The sequence below is a fragment of the Drosophila bipectinata genome, chromosome 3R (assembly GCF_030179905.1).
Source record: "Drosophila bipectinata strain 14024-0381.07 chromosome 3R, DbipHiC1v2, whole genome shotgun sequence".
In the NCBI taxonomy this organism is placed as follows: domain Eukaryota; kingdom Metazoa; phylum Arthropoda; class Insecta; order Diptera; family Drosophilidae; genus Drosophila; species Drosophila bipectinata.
The window spans coordinates 17,556,948-17,573,660 of record NC_091739.1 but is presented as its reverse complement, the minus strand read 5'-3'; the positions used below and the strand labels follow the sequence as shown (position 1 = coordinate 17,573,660).

At 38.5% G+C, this 16,713-nt stretch overlaps 2 protein-coding genes across 22 annotated transcripts; one reads left to right on the top strand and one right to left on the bottom strand.

The window, feature by feature from the left end:
- Nucleotides 1–73: 73 nt before the first annotated feature.
- LOC108130677 (protein SHQ1 homolog) lies at nt 74–2,948 on the bottom strand. 3 transcript variants are annotated; one of them, XM_017249260.3, is made up of 4 exons: nt 2,792–2,948; nt 2,367–2,704; nt 1,874–2,276; nt 74–1,817 (listed from the first exon to the last, which is right to left on the bottom strand). In XM_017249260.3, exons 2-4 carry the CDS (start codon nt 2,663–2,665, stop codon nt 621–623), a joined length of 1,899 nt encoding a protein of 632 aa, XP_017104749.2. In that variant the 5' UTR covers nt 2,666–2,704; nt 2,792–2,948; the 3' UTR covers nt 74–620. The 3 variants fall into 3 exon arrangements, with proteins under 3 accessions (XP_017104749.2, XP_070136833.1, XP_017104748.2); XM_070280732.1 differs by having other exon boundaries at nt 2,367–2,701; nt 2,792–2,931; XM_017249259.3 differs by lacking the exon at nt 2,792–2,948 and having other exon boundaries at nt 2,367–2,762.
- A 750-nt stretch (nt 2,949–3,698) lies between these two features.
- Nucleotides 3,699–16,706, top strand: lap (phosphatidylinositol-binding clathrin assembly protein lap). 19 transcript variants are annotated; one of them, XM_017249056.3, is made up of 16 exons: nt 3,699–4,262; nt 6,087–6,229; nt 6,734–6,809; nt 7,128–7,160; nt 7,377–7,479; nt 7,561–7,682; nt 7,739–7,932; nt 7,990–8,126; nt 8,375–8,489; nt 8,563–8,815; nt 9,482–9,577; nt 9,971–10,216; nt 11,416–11,704; nt 12,127–12,226; nt 13,377–13,466; nt 14,196–16,706. In XM_017249056.3, exons 1-16 carry the CDS (start codon nt 4,127–4,129, stop codon nt 14,385–14,387), a joined length of 2,325 nt encoding a protein of 774 aa, XP_017104545.2. In that variant the 5' UTR covers nt 3,699–4,126; the 3' UTR covers nt 14,388–16,706. The 19 variants fall into 19 exon arrangements, with proteins under 19 accessions (XP_017104545.2, XP_017104542.2, XP_017104541.2 ...); XM_017249053.3 differs by having other exon boundaries at nt 8,563–8,857; XM_017249052.3 differs by having other exon boundaries at nt 8,327–8,489.
- Nucleotides 16,707–16,713: the final 7 nt, after the last annotated feature.

Here is a 16,713-nt window from a genome sequence, read left to right as displayed (position 1 = left end):
GGACTTTTTCGTACATTTAACTTCAACGCGTTTTGCGACGATAAATTTTTGCCAAAAAATGTAAGATTCCGTCTCTGGTATCGTTTCCATTTCCATTTATTTCATTTTTTATTTGTTTTCATTGCTTGCAGCACCAACAATATCAATATCTATTTGGGTTTAGATATAGGTGTATGTATATACAAAATGCACAACTAGATTTCGCTTTTCAGAATTCAAAATTCAAATTTTTTCGTACACTAATGTCATTCTAAATGCTAAAGTTCTGATTTACTCATTATTATTACGAAGTTATTGTAGAGCAAAGGGAAAAAATATTCAAATATCCTTTCGCATTTGGCGTGAACAAATCTTTGAGTTTGCTTCTTATTAAATTATTGTACAGTTAAGATTTAAGTAAAGTGTTTTTTTTTTTTGGGTTTTTCGTGTAAATTTACATATTTCTTAAGTTTTGTTGTTTTTTGTTTGTTTATATTTTACTTTCAGTTTTTAATGGTAAAAGTAATCACTGTTTAGCCTCCGTTCTTTGACATTAAGTTGGTTGTTACTTTTTACTTATTATTTTTGTTTTTGGGCAAGGCTGGACGTGCCGCAGGACTGGTCTTGCGGCGATGTGGCATTTACTTATTGCTGCTGGTAGTGCTGGCGGCAGCCTCGCTGTTGCTGCACTGTTCTATGACGCTGTTGCCTTCCGCCTCGCTGCTTGTTGTAGTCGACGAGACGCTGTCTTCATCTTCGACATCATCAGCCCCCTCCTCGTCGTCATCATCGTCTTCGTCGTCATCCTCATCGTCATCATCCTCGTCGTCGTCCTCATCATCGTCCTCGTCATCATCCTCTTCGTCTTCGTTCTCATCCACCGCATAGACAATCTCGTTTTCGATCAGCCGCATGTCCATGTCCATGCTGTCGAAGGAGTCGGTAATGACACTATCATCGTCAGTCGTTCCATCGTCGTCTTGGTCCGGCTCATCGTCACCCTGACCCAGCTGGTGCTGTAGGATTGAAGATCCGCCGCTACTGACCCCGACGCGCATCTCCTGTACCAGCTCCTTGATCATCTCAGTCTCTATCTCGGTCACCCCCAGTCCCAAGTGACGCTTGCTGACGTCCATCAGAACATTCTTCAGATTGCGGGCCAGCAGGCGCAGGTGCTCATCACTGCACGCATTGGCACTGCTTACATACCGAATATAGTCTTCCAGGTAGTATTTATTGAAGCTGTCGCGACATGGCTCGCCACTGGAGAACTGCTGGTGTGTGAGAAGCAGTTGATTGATCAGCCAGTTCCGTCCGCCCTTCAGCACTTCGATAGCATCACGAACGCATGTGCGGCCGAGCTCGAAATTGCGGAACAATGGGTACGTTATTACTCGTCGAAGAAATGCTACCAGCACATCACGGTAGTTGTCGAACTGCTCGTAGTAGCAGTACAGCGGACACAGTATGCTTCGCGTCCATCCCGATTCGCAAGTCGGATCGTTGTTGGTCGTACGCACATCGTAGCAGATTGCCAGAAGTATGCTGATAAGTCCGCAGTCGATTTCGTTCTGCGACAGGTTTTCCAGCTCAGCTGGTTCCTGCTCCCGACTAAGGTTGTGCAACAGATGCGCCTGCTCCTGAGTCATGGAAGTCTCGAAGATCTTGGGCTTGTAGCGCAGAGGATTTTGGTGGCCGGACGGAACTTGCAGCTCAACAAAGTTCATTTTGTACTGTTCGCGCGAGAAGCGCTTCATCTCGTCGACAATACGCTCCTGTCTGCGTTGTATAGGACTCATGCGATGCGGCTCTGCCACGCGGCAAGTGGCAATGTCCAGCTGAAGAAAATCCATGGCAATTAGGTTGAAAACTGAGGAAATGAAAATGTACCCACCTCACTGGCACTGGGAGGACCCCTATATTTGCTGGCAAAGCCGTAGCCAAACTGATTTGTCAGCTTATAGGTTCGCTCGTTGCCATCGAGCTGTATTTGGCACTGATCGGTGATGCGCTTAAGTTTCCATTCCTGGACCATTGGCTCTTTATCGGTTAGCTGGGCGGAGGGACCCACCAGCATAGGCAGGTGCAGGAAGGTGGCAATGTACTCCTTTCGAAAGCTTTTTGGCTTGGCCGCATCGCCAGTTCCGCCACCTCCAGCTCCTCCACCCGATCCCTCTTGTGATCCTGCGTTAAGTGGCAAACAACGCAGGCAGAGATGGTACTGATTTTCGGCTGTGTTGAACCTTATCAGCAGGGTCTTCAGCTCGCGCAGGTCGAAGGTGCGGCGACTGTGGAATCTGAGGAATGGGGAATGCGAATTCGATGCGTTATATATGTGGAATGCGGGGTGCAAGTAAAACGATTACAGAGCGGATGCAATGACTCACTTGTATAGCTTAACATCTGCGTAAAAGTACAGATCGTGTGCGTCCACGAATATATCGCAGTTTCTTATGCGATCCACATGTAACGCCTCCGCTGCTGCTACAGCGCACGCTCCCTCCCCCGTGCCAGTCACTGTTCCCTGGCCATCGCCTGCTGCCGTGGAAGAAGAAGCACCACCAGCCAAGGGAGCAGCTGCTCCGGGCTGGGGCAACTTGGAGCGCTGCTCCCTGGCATGCGGGTGTGGTATCACTAGGTTGCACGAGTTCTCCAGATAACTGTGTGCGATCTGTCCATTCAGCATCTTCCAACTTTATTCCGTTCCTTTTGATTATGCTAACTACTGTTTTAAGTAAAATTTTATTTATTTTAATGACCAGTGTGACCGTCTTCACTAAACTAAAAAAAACTGTTGATAGCAAAAGCTTACGTTACGCTTAGGACCGTGGAACATCGGTATTTGGCTAAATCCTGATAAGGCTTACGGATTTCGTAAGAGTGATAAGAAATCGGAAATATTTACACAAATTCTGATGACTTACTGAAAATTTAGAATTCTAAACTTCAAATGAACAAAAAGAATTTATTTGCTACTTGGACCTAAAAATTCTATACTAAATAAGCTTATACTCTTATAAAAAGTGGTAAAACCAACATTTTATAGCATAACTATTATCTATTTTAATTAAACAAATTCCGAAACAGTTCTTAATTAAATGGTCAAAAACAAATTTGGAAAGTCAAACTGTTAAAGCTGTTTAGACTTTTTGAAATGGTTACGTTTTACAATCGATAACTGTATGTTACGTCATTTCCGCTTGGCAATAACCTGTTATTTGGGTGACCTTTTGACATAATGGCAGGCCATAGAAGCCTCAAAACCTTAAAGACAAATAATTCCAACGGCAAAAAGAAAAAATTTATTAATATTATTGATACAAAATTAAAAAAAATACATTGTGAAATGCCAACTATCGATAGACGGCTTAGCTTTAAAGCTTGTCAGAAAAATACAAATATTTTAATTTTTAATGTAAAAGATAAATAAAAAATATGTTATTATTAAGCAACCCATTATTTATGAGGCTTAAATAAAATTCATAGTTATAAATTTATAGATTCCAAACATTTCTTATAATTATGTATCGACCTTTTGAAACCAAAAATAAACCAATATAAACGATGTTATATAAACTATTTTCTTTGGATTCATTTTTAAAATAGTTAAAAAATAAAAAAATAATTGTTCAAAAATCTATGATAACAGTATCTAGCCAGATAAAATTCGCTAAAAAACGGCTAAAATCGACGGGAAAAGAGCTAAGCTGACATCACTGTTGCCAGTCGCCATTATCGATTTGTGGCAGAGGAAAAATAGAGACTTAAAAAATCGAGTAACAGCGTTAGGCACCGGTTAGAGAGCGCATCAAACGCGGCGTTAAATTGTGAGGAGCTTGTGAAGTTAATACCACCATCCGTGATCCGTTCAATTAGTCGTGGCTGAGCTTGTGTAAACGTTTTTTTCCCTTAGAAATTCTCAATCAATCAATACCACCAGCTCTCTGGCTCGCTCTGTCCTCTGTCCGCTCTACGTGTGTGTGTGTGTGCGTCGTGTCTCTCTTTCTCTCTGGGTGCGTGCCTGAGTGTCTGTGTTTGTGTGTGTGTGAGTTTCTGTGGTCCGCTCCTTGGGTGCATAATTAAATTAATCAAGTAAATAAAAGCCAACGGGAGCAGGAAGAACAAAAACAAAAACAACAGCTTCATCATGACTATGGCAGGGCAAACGATCAACGACAGGCTGCTGGCCGCCCGTCACAGCCTTGCGGGCCAAGGACTCGCCAAGTCCGTCTGCAAGGCCACCACCGAGGAATGCATAGGCCCGAAGAAGAAGCATTTGGACTGTAAGTTGGACCACCCCCCCTTCGTTTCGTTGCGTAAAGTCACCGTTACACCTCTTCCTAGTTACCACGCGAAAAAAAATATGTTCATTCAGTTACACAGTTACATACAGCAGGGGACAAAACAATAGCTTCTTTTTAGGTTCATCTATAGAAATCTTCAATAAAACAGACCTTAAAATTACACTTGTTAAAACATTAAGGAAATATACTATATATTTAGCTCAATGGAAATGTTTCAGCAGGTTCTAGATATGTGGGCAGGCCATAAAATAAAGTTTTTATCGCATCAGAGTTGGTTTCCGTTACTAACTGAAATCGTTCTTTTTAACTAGTACTACTACTAATACTAAACTAAATTCATACACACTTAAAATACAAAATTCAACCAAAAAGTTCAAGGCCGTTTTACTTTATATTTTTTTTTTATCAAAAATTCCTAAAGCTGCTGCTTCTAGTACCACAAGTGTACAGCCATTTCACATCTCCCCCAATCTTGAAAAACTTTTTCTTATTTTTTTTGCGATAAGTTACAAAGTTTTCTGTGAAAACAACAAAAAAATGAACCCACTGATTACAATCCACAAAACCCATCCACCGTCCAGGCACCACCCACCCACCACCCCCCTACCCAGTGCACCTGTGCCACAGCTGCTGCTGTTTGTGGGCTCCATTCGTCATTGATAGCTCTCTGTCGTCTCCCCATAGCGCTCTCTTTCTAATGTTACGTCACTTTCCCACGGCTGCACGTGTGTAGTTGTGTTTGTAGAGTGGCTTGTAGGGGGAGGCTTGGAGGTGGGACCTGAAACGCCTACGTAGCAATTGTTGTTGCGGTGTCATTGTCTCCTAAATTTATGCAAAAGCCATTTTCACTAATTCCCTGGATTTATTTAAGCCATTACATACATTGAGCCATAGCCTGATAGCATTCCTGTTGGATTCTGGTTTGGTGACCCGCTTTTGGCCAAAATTTGCAAAAGATGACTCATCGGTTTGGCAGAGAGGGCACTACTACCCATGGTCTCTTTTTGCCACATAAACAAGTCTCTTTGTGGTTGAAACCAAACATAAATAGTGGTAGTGGTTGCTTTTCAAACAATTATTTGAGAGTTCTGTAATCAATAGGCTTTAAAACACCTCCCTAGATAAACCTGATCTCCAGTTTGTGTTCATGTGTTTAGGTCATAGGCCCACAACAGGTAGAATCCCCAGCTTACCTTTCTTTCTTTTTTTTCTTTCTTGCTTTTCCTAACGAGTTTCGGTTTATAAATAAAACGAGTTGTGAATTCAAAGAATCTCAAAAAAAACTAGACATAGAAACTCGCCAGAGAGCAGTTGATATTAATTAACAAAAGAAATGGGGAATTATTTCATGAATTAAGTACCAATAGGGCTTTAATTACAAGTACAGATCTATACAAGATTCGCTTATAAATCCAAACCTCTCAGCTGGAGACCACTGTTGAGAAATAAGGCATTTGTTTGGTTCACAAGCTGCAATCCATTAATGTTTATTGGAATTTGTTTCTATTAAAGCCTGGGAGACCCTCCCCATCTGGGTTGCCATGTGCAGACGCCCCTCGAATTGCACTCAATTATTCCGCTTTGCGGCAAGTGAAATGGGAATCGCTTCGAATTCAAAACCGAGTGATAATAACCGAGGGTTCCGGTCCTCAACTCAGCTTTGGGGCAGCTGCAAAACTTCCAGCCAGATAAAGTCCAACACTGACTGATAAGAAGGGGCGGTTAAAATATTAATGGATAATAATAATAAGAGATTATATTCTTGTTTATATTATTAAATATTATTTTTGTTTTGTTTTGCAGATCTGGTGCACTGCACCAACGAGCCAAATGTGTCGATACCTCATCTGGCCAACTTACTTATCGAGCGTTCACAGAACGCCAACTGGGTGGTGGTCTACAAGTCGCTGATAACCACACATCATCTGATGGCATATGGCAATGAGGTTTGTATCTGTATCTGTATCTATATGTGTATCTGTGTTGTGAGCTTAGGGGCGTATTACTTCCTTTTACTTTCTTTGGAGACTAAGTGCTAATCTATTTATTTTCATTTCATTTATGGAATTTTGTGGCCAGTGCCGTCCATACGCAAAGGTCACGTACATTACGAGATTTCCATTATTGTTGTGCTTTTTGGTTGACTCTCTCTCTCTCTCTTATGGGGGGAATGATAACTTACGCCCCATTCCACAAGCTTATCTTCTTTTGTTTTTCTTCGAGGGTTCTATTTGTTCAGCAACCGCCTCTGTAATCTCTGGGCCTCATAATTGCAAGCTTCCTTCACTCACATGAACGAATGAATGAATTTATTTGGCCAGAGAGAAGATTAATAATCATTTTGGGAGTAAATATGCCAAGAAGAATGTGTGGGTCTTTGTTTATTAAATTCTTTTCTTTTCAAATCGATGTGCAATTATTAATATTTTGTTTTTGAATTTTTATTTCAGCGTTTCATGCAATATCTGGCATCGAGCAATTCTACATTCAATCTCAGCTCCTTTCTCGACAAAGGAACTGTGCAAGGTATAAAAAATTAACTCATCATTTAACCAACTCCTTTATATTAAAATTAAAAACTAATGCTTAAATTATATTCATTTCTCCCTTGTTCTCTCTCTTCTACTCATGCGATTGCTGTGAATTTTTTGGCTTGTTCATTTATTTCTTTTTTAAAAAACGTTAACAATTTCTAAAAACCAAAAAAAAATTAACAACGAATTTCGCTGCTTACTGACACACATATTACCCATATAAAAACATCATGCTGACTAACAACAACAACGACATGAAAATACAAATATCTAAACTTGATATATATTCGAAATCGAACAATGTATACAGATGGTGGCATGGGCGTTCCAGGTGGCAGAATGGGTGAGTATGATGCAGAAAAATGCTATTGGAAATTGGCTTTAAAACTCCTCCTTTCGACCTGTAGATGTTGTATTCTTTCCTGGTTGTCACTAAAACTCGTTTTTTTAGCTAAACAGAAATCAAAATTGACTAACCCAATCGAATTAAATTTTTTTAGTTAAATGTGCTATAGAGCCCATTTTGAAGCACAATTTCTAATATATTTCCAATCAACAGGTTACGATATGTCGCCCTTTATACGCCGCTATGCCAAGTATTTGAATGAGAAATCGCTCTCCTATCGAGCCATGGCCTTTGACTTTTGCAAAGTCAAGCGAGGGTAACTATACCACATCACGCACTCATTCTCCATAGATACTATATGAGGCCTAATTGATTTGTTTGGTAATCTATCATTTAGCAAAGAGGAGGGCTCATTGCGAAGCATGAATGCTGACAAACTTCTGAAGACTTTGCCAGTTTTGCAGGCACAATTGGATGCACTTTTGGAGTTTGATTGCCAGTCCAATGATTTGTCCAACGGTATGGTTTCCCCTCATTTGCAAGTCATTCATAAATACATTTCTGATCGATTGCAGGCGTCATAAATATGAGCTTTATGCTCTTATTCCGCGATCTCATACGTCTGTTTGCTTGCTACAACGATGGCATCATCAACTTGCTGGAGAAGTACTTTGACATGAACAAGAAGCATGCACGCGATGCCTTGGATCTCTACAAGAAGTTTTTGGTGCGAATGGATCGTGTTGGGGAGTTCCTGAAGGTTGCTGAGGTAAGTGAGAGCGTTTATCGAATATCTGATCAATATTAATGTGATTATTACTTCCAGAACGTGGGCATTGACAAGGGAGATATCCCTGACTTGACCAAGGCTCCTAGCTCATTGCTGGATGCTTTGGAGCAGCACTTGGCCACTTTGGAGGGCCGGAAAGTATCTGCAGCCAATACACCCACACAGTCGTCGAGGTTTGTGGACATAGACGTCACTTAGTTGTATTTATTTAGTTACCTGGCATCTTGTTTAGTTAATGCCATCTTTTAAGCATCTTTATTGTGTTATTCTTATTTTATAAGTTGTTGATATTATTTATTATTGATTTATTTCTTGTTTTCTTTTATTTTTTTTTTTTTTTGCGGTTTGATTTTCCATTTCTGGCAATCATTAGCAATCAGCGTAATTTTAAATCCGCTGTCTCCGCACTCTCTTCTACCAGCTCGGCCTTTGGAACTGCTGCCGCTTCCAGCAAATTCGATAACAGCAATGGCATCGACGAGCAGCTCAAGGCCCAGGTCCTGGCCGAGGAGGAGGCTGCCATGAATCAGTACAAGGTGAGTTGAATCGTTTTACCCAAAAGTTACCCCCTTTTTAATTGATTTTTCTGCCTGTCCTTGTGCCTCCTAGTCCAAGGTATCGTCGCCCACAAGCAGCGGGGCTGGTGGCGCTAGCGCTGCACTAACAAATCCATTCCTATCGTCACCGCCAGCCGCCCAGGCTGGCCAGCCGATAGTTGATCTGTTCGGTGCCGCGTCGGCGCAGCCCGCTGCTGCTGCAGCAGCCCCACCGGCCCAAGCCACCAAGGCCTCCGACGATCTGCTGCAGTTGGGCAATCCGTTCGCCGACATGTTCGAGGCCAGCGCCGCTCCGGGAGCAACAGGTGCTGCACTCAATGCCAATAATTTGTGGATGCATAATAATGGTAGCATGTTATAATTTTCCCTTATCATTTTCGCCTAAGTTACCTTTTAAACTAGTGGATTATAATGATTTCGATTATTGATTTACTTTTGTGCTGTACATATATGTAAGAATATTTTGTGTGTAAGTGTAGTGACCCGAAAGGTGTTTTGTTGTCGTATCCGTAGACCTCAGAGCTAAGGGGAGTGCACTTTTCCGGCGCCCTAGACGCCCCTCTCACCCCTCTATCTCACACAGGCTTAGTCCTCTGTCTGCACCAGACTTTCATGCACCATAATTCATAATTTTTATCATAATAATCTATTTCAAGTTATCAGTTTAATTTATATCTTAATTATTTAAGTTTTCATTTCTTTTATATTCTTCTCTAATGTATTGTTACTCTTCATTTTTTTCATCACTTTTTCTTTCCAACCCTGAAAACAAACAAAAAACAACAACAACCACAACTACGATAAACGATACTGAAAACGATACTCCTCGATAATACCAAAATAATACGAATCGCAAATCTTCCAAAAAACACGCCTACGACCATCGTCCACCGTCCACCGCCCACACAACACCCAACAAAAATATCTGAATCCACAAAAAAAAATATATATAAATAAAAAAAAAAACATAGGTTTCAATGGCGCTTCAGTTTCCTCCGCTGCTGCTACAAATGCATTCGTTTCCGATAGTAATTTCTCATCCGTTTTCGGTAATACGGAACCGGCAGGTAAGTCTCTCCATGACAGTCTTCATTCATTCCTAACCTGCAAGCTATATATATATTTTTTAATACAAAAAACCGATATATTAAACAATAAGCAGTTACTAACCAAACAAAAGTGCCAAAAATTTAATATCTATTATAAGTTAAGCTCAAATCGGATCGGAACTAATTGATTGCGGCTTTAAAATGCTATTCTTTATACATATATAACTTTGGTGTGATTGCAAAAAACTAGCATGCATGTTTATTAATTTTAACGCAATTTTCCCACAGCAGGCTAGGAAATATTGTGTTTTGAGGTTCTTCAGAGATCTTGCAGATATTTTTGATTTTTTTTTTTAGTTTATCTCCCATATTTATTTAATCTGTTATCCTGTAAATGTTTGCGTTATACAGCGTCGATGTCGTTGCCAAATCCATTTTTTGATGAAATGTCCCAAGCCCCAGTCGCTGTTGCACCTGTTGCTGCGCCCTATGCCAACAATATCAATTTCATGGATCAGCAATCAGTGTTATATATGCAACAGCAACAGCAGCAGCAACAATTGCAACTTCAGCAACAGCAACAGCAGCAACACCGTCAGCAACTGCAACAACAGACTTCCTTGTCAGCAACGACGGCAGCAGCTCATTTTCCACCAGGTGAACCGCCAGGCCTAACCCCAACCATAAACACCTATCTCTTCAAAGCATATTGTATCTTTATCTACGCGTGCTTCGTTTCTGTACAAAGCTTGCTCCGTCACTTGCTTGTAGTGCTGCAGCAGACCTCTTTTCGATATCCTGCGGGCCTGGTCCTGTGTCACAGATACTCTACTTCATTAACACTAGCCAGAACATGCTTCGTCCACTGTTGTCTGCTCGTGATTTGTAACCATTTTTGTCCAATGTACCAAGTCTGAAAATGTTTTTTGAATTGTTCCCATCGCTGAGTGGAATATTTTAGCTGTCGGCTGCGTTGATATTTTTTTAAATTTTTAATTATTTTGTATTTGAATTATCTATGTTTTATGTTGAACCCAGTTTTTATTTAGTGTAATATATGTTTAATGTTAAAAGTGTGTCTAACGAAAGGATTAAGAATCGCATTGCTTACGGGCTTTGATTTCAGTTAGTCCTTTTGCTTTTTGAGCCTAAAAATGCTTCGAAAAACCTATTAATGTTTGTTAAATGTCTCTCGTACACTTATATACAACATATAACATTTACATAAATACTCGTGTGTTGGGATGCTTTTGTATATAATCTTACCATCTATCATAGACTCGTAGCTAACCAAGTATACTTAATCCTATTTCAAAAATCATTACAAAAATAACCAAAATATTAATATATTCAATACAATGCCAATTCATGTTATTTATTTTGTAAATGTTATTTTTTTCTCTTTTTCTCTCTCTTATGTTCTTATGTACTGAACGTAAAACAAAAAAACAAAACAAAAATTATAAAAACTATAAAATACCTCACATTGTCTCATGTTAATGTTGGTGGCACACAAAACCATATATATTCAATCTATAAAAAACGCTAAAATAATTTGTGTGTTTTATGGTTATGCTGGCAAAAAATAATACAAAAATAATTATAAAATCGATATATTCAATTTCGATGGCAAACAAAACTCAACGCTAACTCGACAAACATAAACTTAAAAAAATATCAAAAATCTTGGGCTTCATCGGCTTCATTGTTTATGCATATACCCTCTATACCCATAACCAAAATGTGTTTGTCTCTGTGTATAAATGTCTGGTATAATGGTGTATTGGCTATACAAAAAAAACAAAATAATAAAACAAAACACAAAAATGGCGTGAATTGTGTAAATGAAATCAAAGGCTTCGATGCTTTGGGTGATGTTCTCAAGCCGGCTTCCGCCAGCAGCCACAACAGCAATCAAATGAACGTTGTCGCCACAGGTTACACCGGCAATAGCAGCTCGATCCTTGCGTTACAACAGCAGCAGCACCACCAGCAACACCTGCAGCAACAGCAACTGCAACAGCAGCAGCAGCAGCAACAGCCCCAGGCACCGGCCAGCACTGGAAAGATAATTACCGGCGACCTGGATAGCTCACTAATGTCCCTAGTTGATAACTTAAATATTAATAAAACGGCAAGTGCAAAGTGAGTAATCGAGCCAATCTACCAATAATGTATGCGTGCGTTCGAAAGTGAGGCCAAGACCAAGAATGTTGAACAAAAAAATAAATTCATGTTGTCATCCTGATCATGCTCAGTAGTTGGTTGTACTCGACTCGAAGTTCGACAAGAATTGCAGGGGTCCTATTTTCCCTAAAAATTCCAAAAATCGATTCCAAATCCATTGTCATCCGACCTTGTGACATCCCTAGTCCAAAGTCCAACGCCCAAACCGCCACAATCCATTTATTCATGTTCCATATGTGTACATAAAGTCCATCCATAAAATAGTTCGAAATCACGCAGAAATCTGTTTAGATAGATAGAAATCCAAATCCAAAATTCAAATGCCGTGTTCATTGATTTCGTCTATATATCATTACTCTCTTACCCCATTATTCTCATAGACCCGTGCAATGGAATTCACCTAAAAATACAGCGAAACCAGGTGCTAATTGGACACCCCAACCAATGGCGGCTACAACTGGTGCTGGCTATCGTCCAATGGTGAGTTTTGCCTACTCTAACTCTACTCTCTACTGTCTACCCGACTACTACTACTACTTCTACTACTCAAACTCAAAAAAAAACTACCACCTACTACTAAAATACTACTCGAATAAAATTCGACAAAAGAAAAAGCCAAAAACCAAAGAAAAAAATCCGCGTTGCCTCGAATATTCGATAAGGGAATATGAGACATAATTCGAATACACTGAGAGTCGCTAGAGAAATTGTGCCAATACAGATAAAAAAAACGAAAGAAATGCCAGAAAGATAACGAATGACATTTTTTGTAATAAACTTAATTTTTCTTCTTGTCCTTTTACAAACACATCGATTTTCTTTTGTGTCACCTCAGTACTCTAGGTTACACTTCATGTACAATACACTATTTCTCTTATTTTATGTCATTTTCCTTATTAAAAATTAATATTTGTTTCCCAATTGCACAAAATGATTGGTTCTGTATGAATTTTACATAAGCTTGCTTAAAATTTTCCTAAAATTAACTTGAATTATTCCATTTATTATCATTAATTCTCAATGTTGTCACTTTTATTTGGAAAAATTGTTGAACCAGAATCTTAGGTCTCAGTCTGTGGGGGTCGTAAGTGGTTTCGTTTGTTTCTCTGGACCTGGATTTTTCAAACACTCCCGCACACAACACTGAGCAGTTATCACAGTAACCTGCACTAGAACACAAGCACTAGGGTAAACTTTTGTGGCACACCTCGGCGATTAGGTCTCAGAGTCTCCACACATCCACACCACACAGGCCAGAAACTACCAATCACATGTTTCCATTTTATATTTTTATTTCATTATTATTTTTGAATTTTTATTTTGCATTTATATAAAGTATATATAACTATCACTTACTTTCTTTTCTTTATTTTATGTTTGCTTTATATCTCAACTATCCCAACGCATACCGCAAAATTGAAAATCGCAAACGAATCAAATCGAATCACAATTAAATATATATTGAATCCGATCAAAACAAACAACAACAATGATCACGAATGACAACTCACGATGCGCCTGTGTTAATGCTGTCTGTGTGTATGATGTGTGTTTGTGATTTATCAATATATATTCTATCAATATACCAATATATATAAAAACATATATATATAAAATATAAAATACATAGGCACATGGCATGACCGTAAGTCCTGCGCCAATCACAATCAATCATCCGTATATACATGCTAGTTATCCTGTAATGCCAAATTATATGCAGGTAAGATGAAGCTAAAACCAACGAAATTAAAAACGAAAAAACAAAAAAAAAACCTTTCAAACTAAACGATAAAGTACAAAGTATAATAAAATTTATATTTTGTTTTAAACCTGGGTTGCCGTCTTTTCCTTCTTACAACTTTTTCAGTTCTGTTTTTGTCTTGAAACTTTATGATTTAACTTGGTTTATATTTTTGTTAATCAATCGATAATCTATCATCTTCAGCACTATAACGTATAATGCGACATATACGCCAGTTACCTTCCTTCTAACTTTCTCAGAAACCGATCTCTATCCATTGGTTTTGGTCCCCAGCCACAAGAAGTGTGTTCTATATCTGTCCCCACCTCTCTCTCTCTCTCTGAATCTTGTCCCCCGATCTAAATTGCATATTTGCGTTGCACTTTTATCAGTTAAGAATATGGTATTATTTTGAGAAACGTTATTCTTTGTAGATTTAAACCGAGTTACTATTCCACTTGTCTGTAGACCTCACTAACTTCCGTATGTAGCCACTGTTTTTCAAGTCCCAAGGCGGTTGTCCTCCTAAAAATGAAACCCAAACCGACAACTTTTCTGTTTCAACCATTGATTTTTTGTAGCCTTGCGTCTGTCATAGTAAAAACGTATTTAAAGTAACGCCCTAACGTCGTTCCTACCAGTGCATGAATATGAGCTCACCATACACTTTAATGTTTTTACTAACTCCTGTTTTATGGACTCTTATAGGGAATGCCGGTGATGGGGCAGCCAACTATGATGGGGCAGGCAGCAGCCCCTTTGACTGGGGTGCAACCGACGATGATGGCGGCGCCGCACAGTAATGCGTCAGCGACAGCGACGGGCATCATGCAACCCATCCAGCCCACGCAGAACGGGGGCAATAAAAACGTCCCGCTCGATCCATTTGGTGCGTTATAAGCGGCCCGCTCGGAGCTCATACGTACAACAACCACACCCACTCACTCACCTTTACACACACTAGGCGCTCTAACCTCATAGACCACACACACACGCAGCAAACAAAACTATAATATACTTATATATATTTGCAAAAACGAAAATTAAAAACTTGAAAAAATGCATTATAAGAAATGTTTACAGAAACTACAGAAACAATATATATATTAAAGTTTATGGAAATAGCAGCAGCAAAAAGCGAAAAAAACGAGAAACACAAATGAAGCAGATAAGAAATTATATTATAATAATGTTGAACATTGAGTAAACGCAAAAACAAATGCTATATACATACATATATATACATAAATATATATATATTTATATTATTACTATTTAAATGAAAACAAATAAGTTTGACTATTTATATGTATACACCAATTTATATACTATGCTAAAACGAATGATGAGAAGGCGTCAAGCGATGAGCAAAACGAAACAATTTCCATGAATAGCTAAAGGAAAGTAGCCTATGTGAAATATACCTATGAGAACTCTAAGATAAGTCTAAACAAAACCTGTAGTTGTGTCCTACGCCAATCACTAAACACACACGTTGAATTACCTAGTGGAACTATGTTAGCTGTCTCAAAGCCGCATCGGAGGAGGATCGGAGCAAGATCCTCATTTTAGAAGGAGAGTGACACTTTTAAACTCAGTCCAAGTGTGTGCACAGCTTACCGTAATTATTTGCAATATTTTAAATCCGTCTATGAAACAAAAATTCATGTTTTTCTGTTATCTGTGTATTTTTTAATAACTGTTATTAAACAAATTATTATTTGTTGAATGGAAATTATTTGTAAATGCATTCCAAACTAGGTCCAATTTTGTCCAAATTTAATTTGTGAAAGGAATACAATTGTAATTATTAAGTATTATTTAAAAATTGTTTCAATATAAATTGTATGGATGATTTGTTTAAATACTAGGTGTACCACAATGTTTATTTAACTTGTGTTAAACTTTAGAGCGTATGTTGTATTTAGCCATTTATGTAAATGCTTCTCAGCATTCGAAACGATTCGAAACTGACCCATAAAATACGTAGTTCATTTCTTGATTGTGTATATAAAGCATATAAAGTGTTTGCAGCACGATGCGCTGAACTATGATTAAATAAAATTTATATAAATTATGTAAAACCTTATTTTATTATTTGTTTAATTTAGTTGATTTTGTGCGGCACTGGAATGTGAATGCCAAACTTACACAAATTGAATGACTTCCAACGTTTTTTTATCAACTCCAACCCACCACCCCCATTCAGTCTGTAACTTTTTGATGGTTCAAAGGTTTCTTCACCTCACTTCTCATTCTAACTTATAGCTGTAATTTCCCCCAAAAAATATTACGAGTACTTTCAAAAATATATAGCCGCTAAGGCTATAAGCAAAATCTTTCATTTCTTCGCAGTTAACCGAAAATATGCTATATTTTTGCACGAACCAGGGAGTATTTCATTGCTCACAAAAGTAAGCAACATTTTAATAAAACTCGCCGAGAAGCATCAGTTGGCCAAGATTTGATATTTTTGGTGGATAGTTCAAAAACACTCAAAAAGGCGAAAAAATAAAAACACTCCAAAAACGCAATAAATGTTAGATGCAAACAATCATGTATGGAATTTTCATTAAAGCTAATGCCACAAAACCCGAATCAATGTAAATTTAGCAAAATTATACACCCAAAAAAAATGACAAAAGCTAACAAAAAAATGTTTTATGACAATATTTATACGCTGGTGTTTGAGCTAAACTATACTCATACTTAGGTCTAACTAACTTAAAGCTACTAATAAAGTCTACACGAAGGATACTGCAGAGCTGAGGCATTAGTCGAAGCCCCTGCGACCACTTGTTGATGTTTCGATTGAGATTTGAGTAGGTTGATACCAATCAGTGAGATAGTCGGCCTGCCAAATCGAAATGTATCTTGTAGATAACCATAGATTGTGCAATAGAGAGTATCTACACCTAGGGAATACTTGTTTTAATCAAAAAGTTGCTGTGTTTCTATTAGTTTGAGCTTTCTCTTTATAAACGAATCCAAATCCTCTTATGCCACGTGCGTTAAGAACACCAAGAAAATAAAGATATTTTTGTCACGATTATTATCCTTAAAGTTCAATTCGATCCTTGAATATGAAATGTATTTGGGTATGCATATGCACACATTCTCATCAGATACAAGTAGTTGTAAAAGATATTTATGTTGAAAACAAAAACCCAACTCAAAACAAAAATGAAATGTTAGTGCAAAATAAATGTGTAAAATATATGTGTTG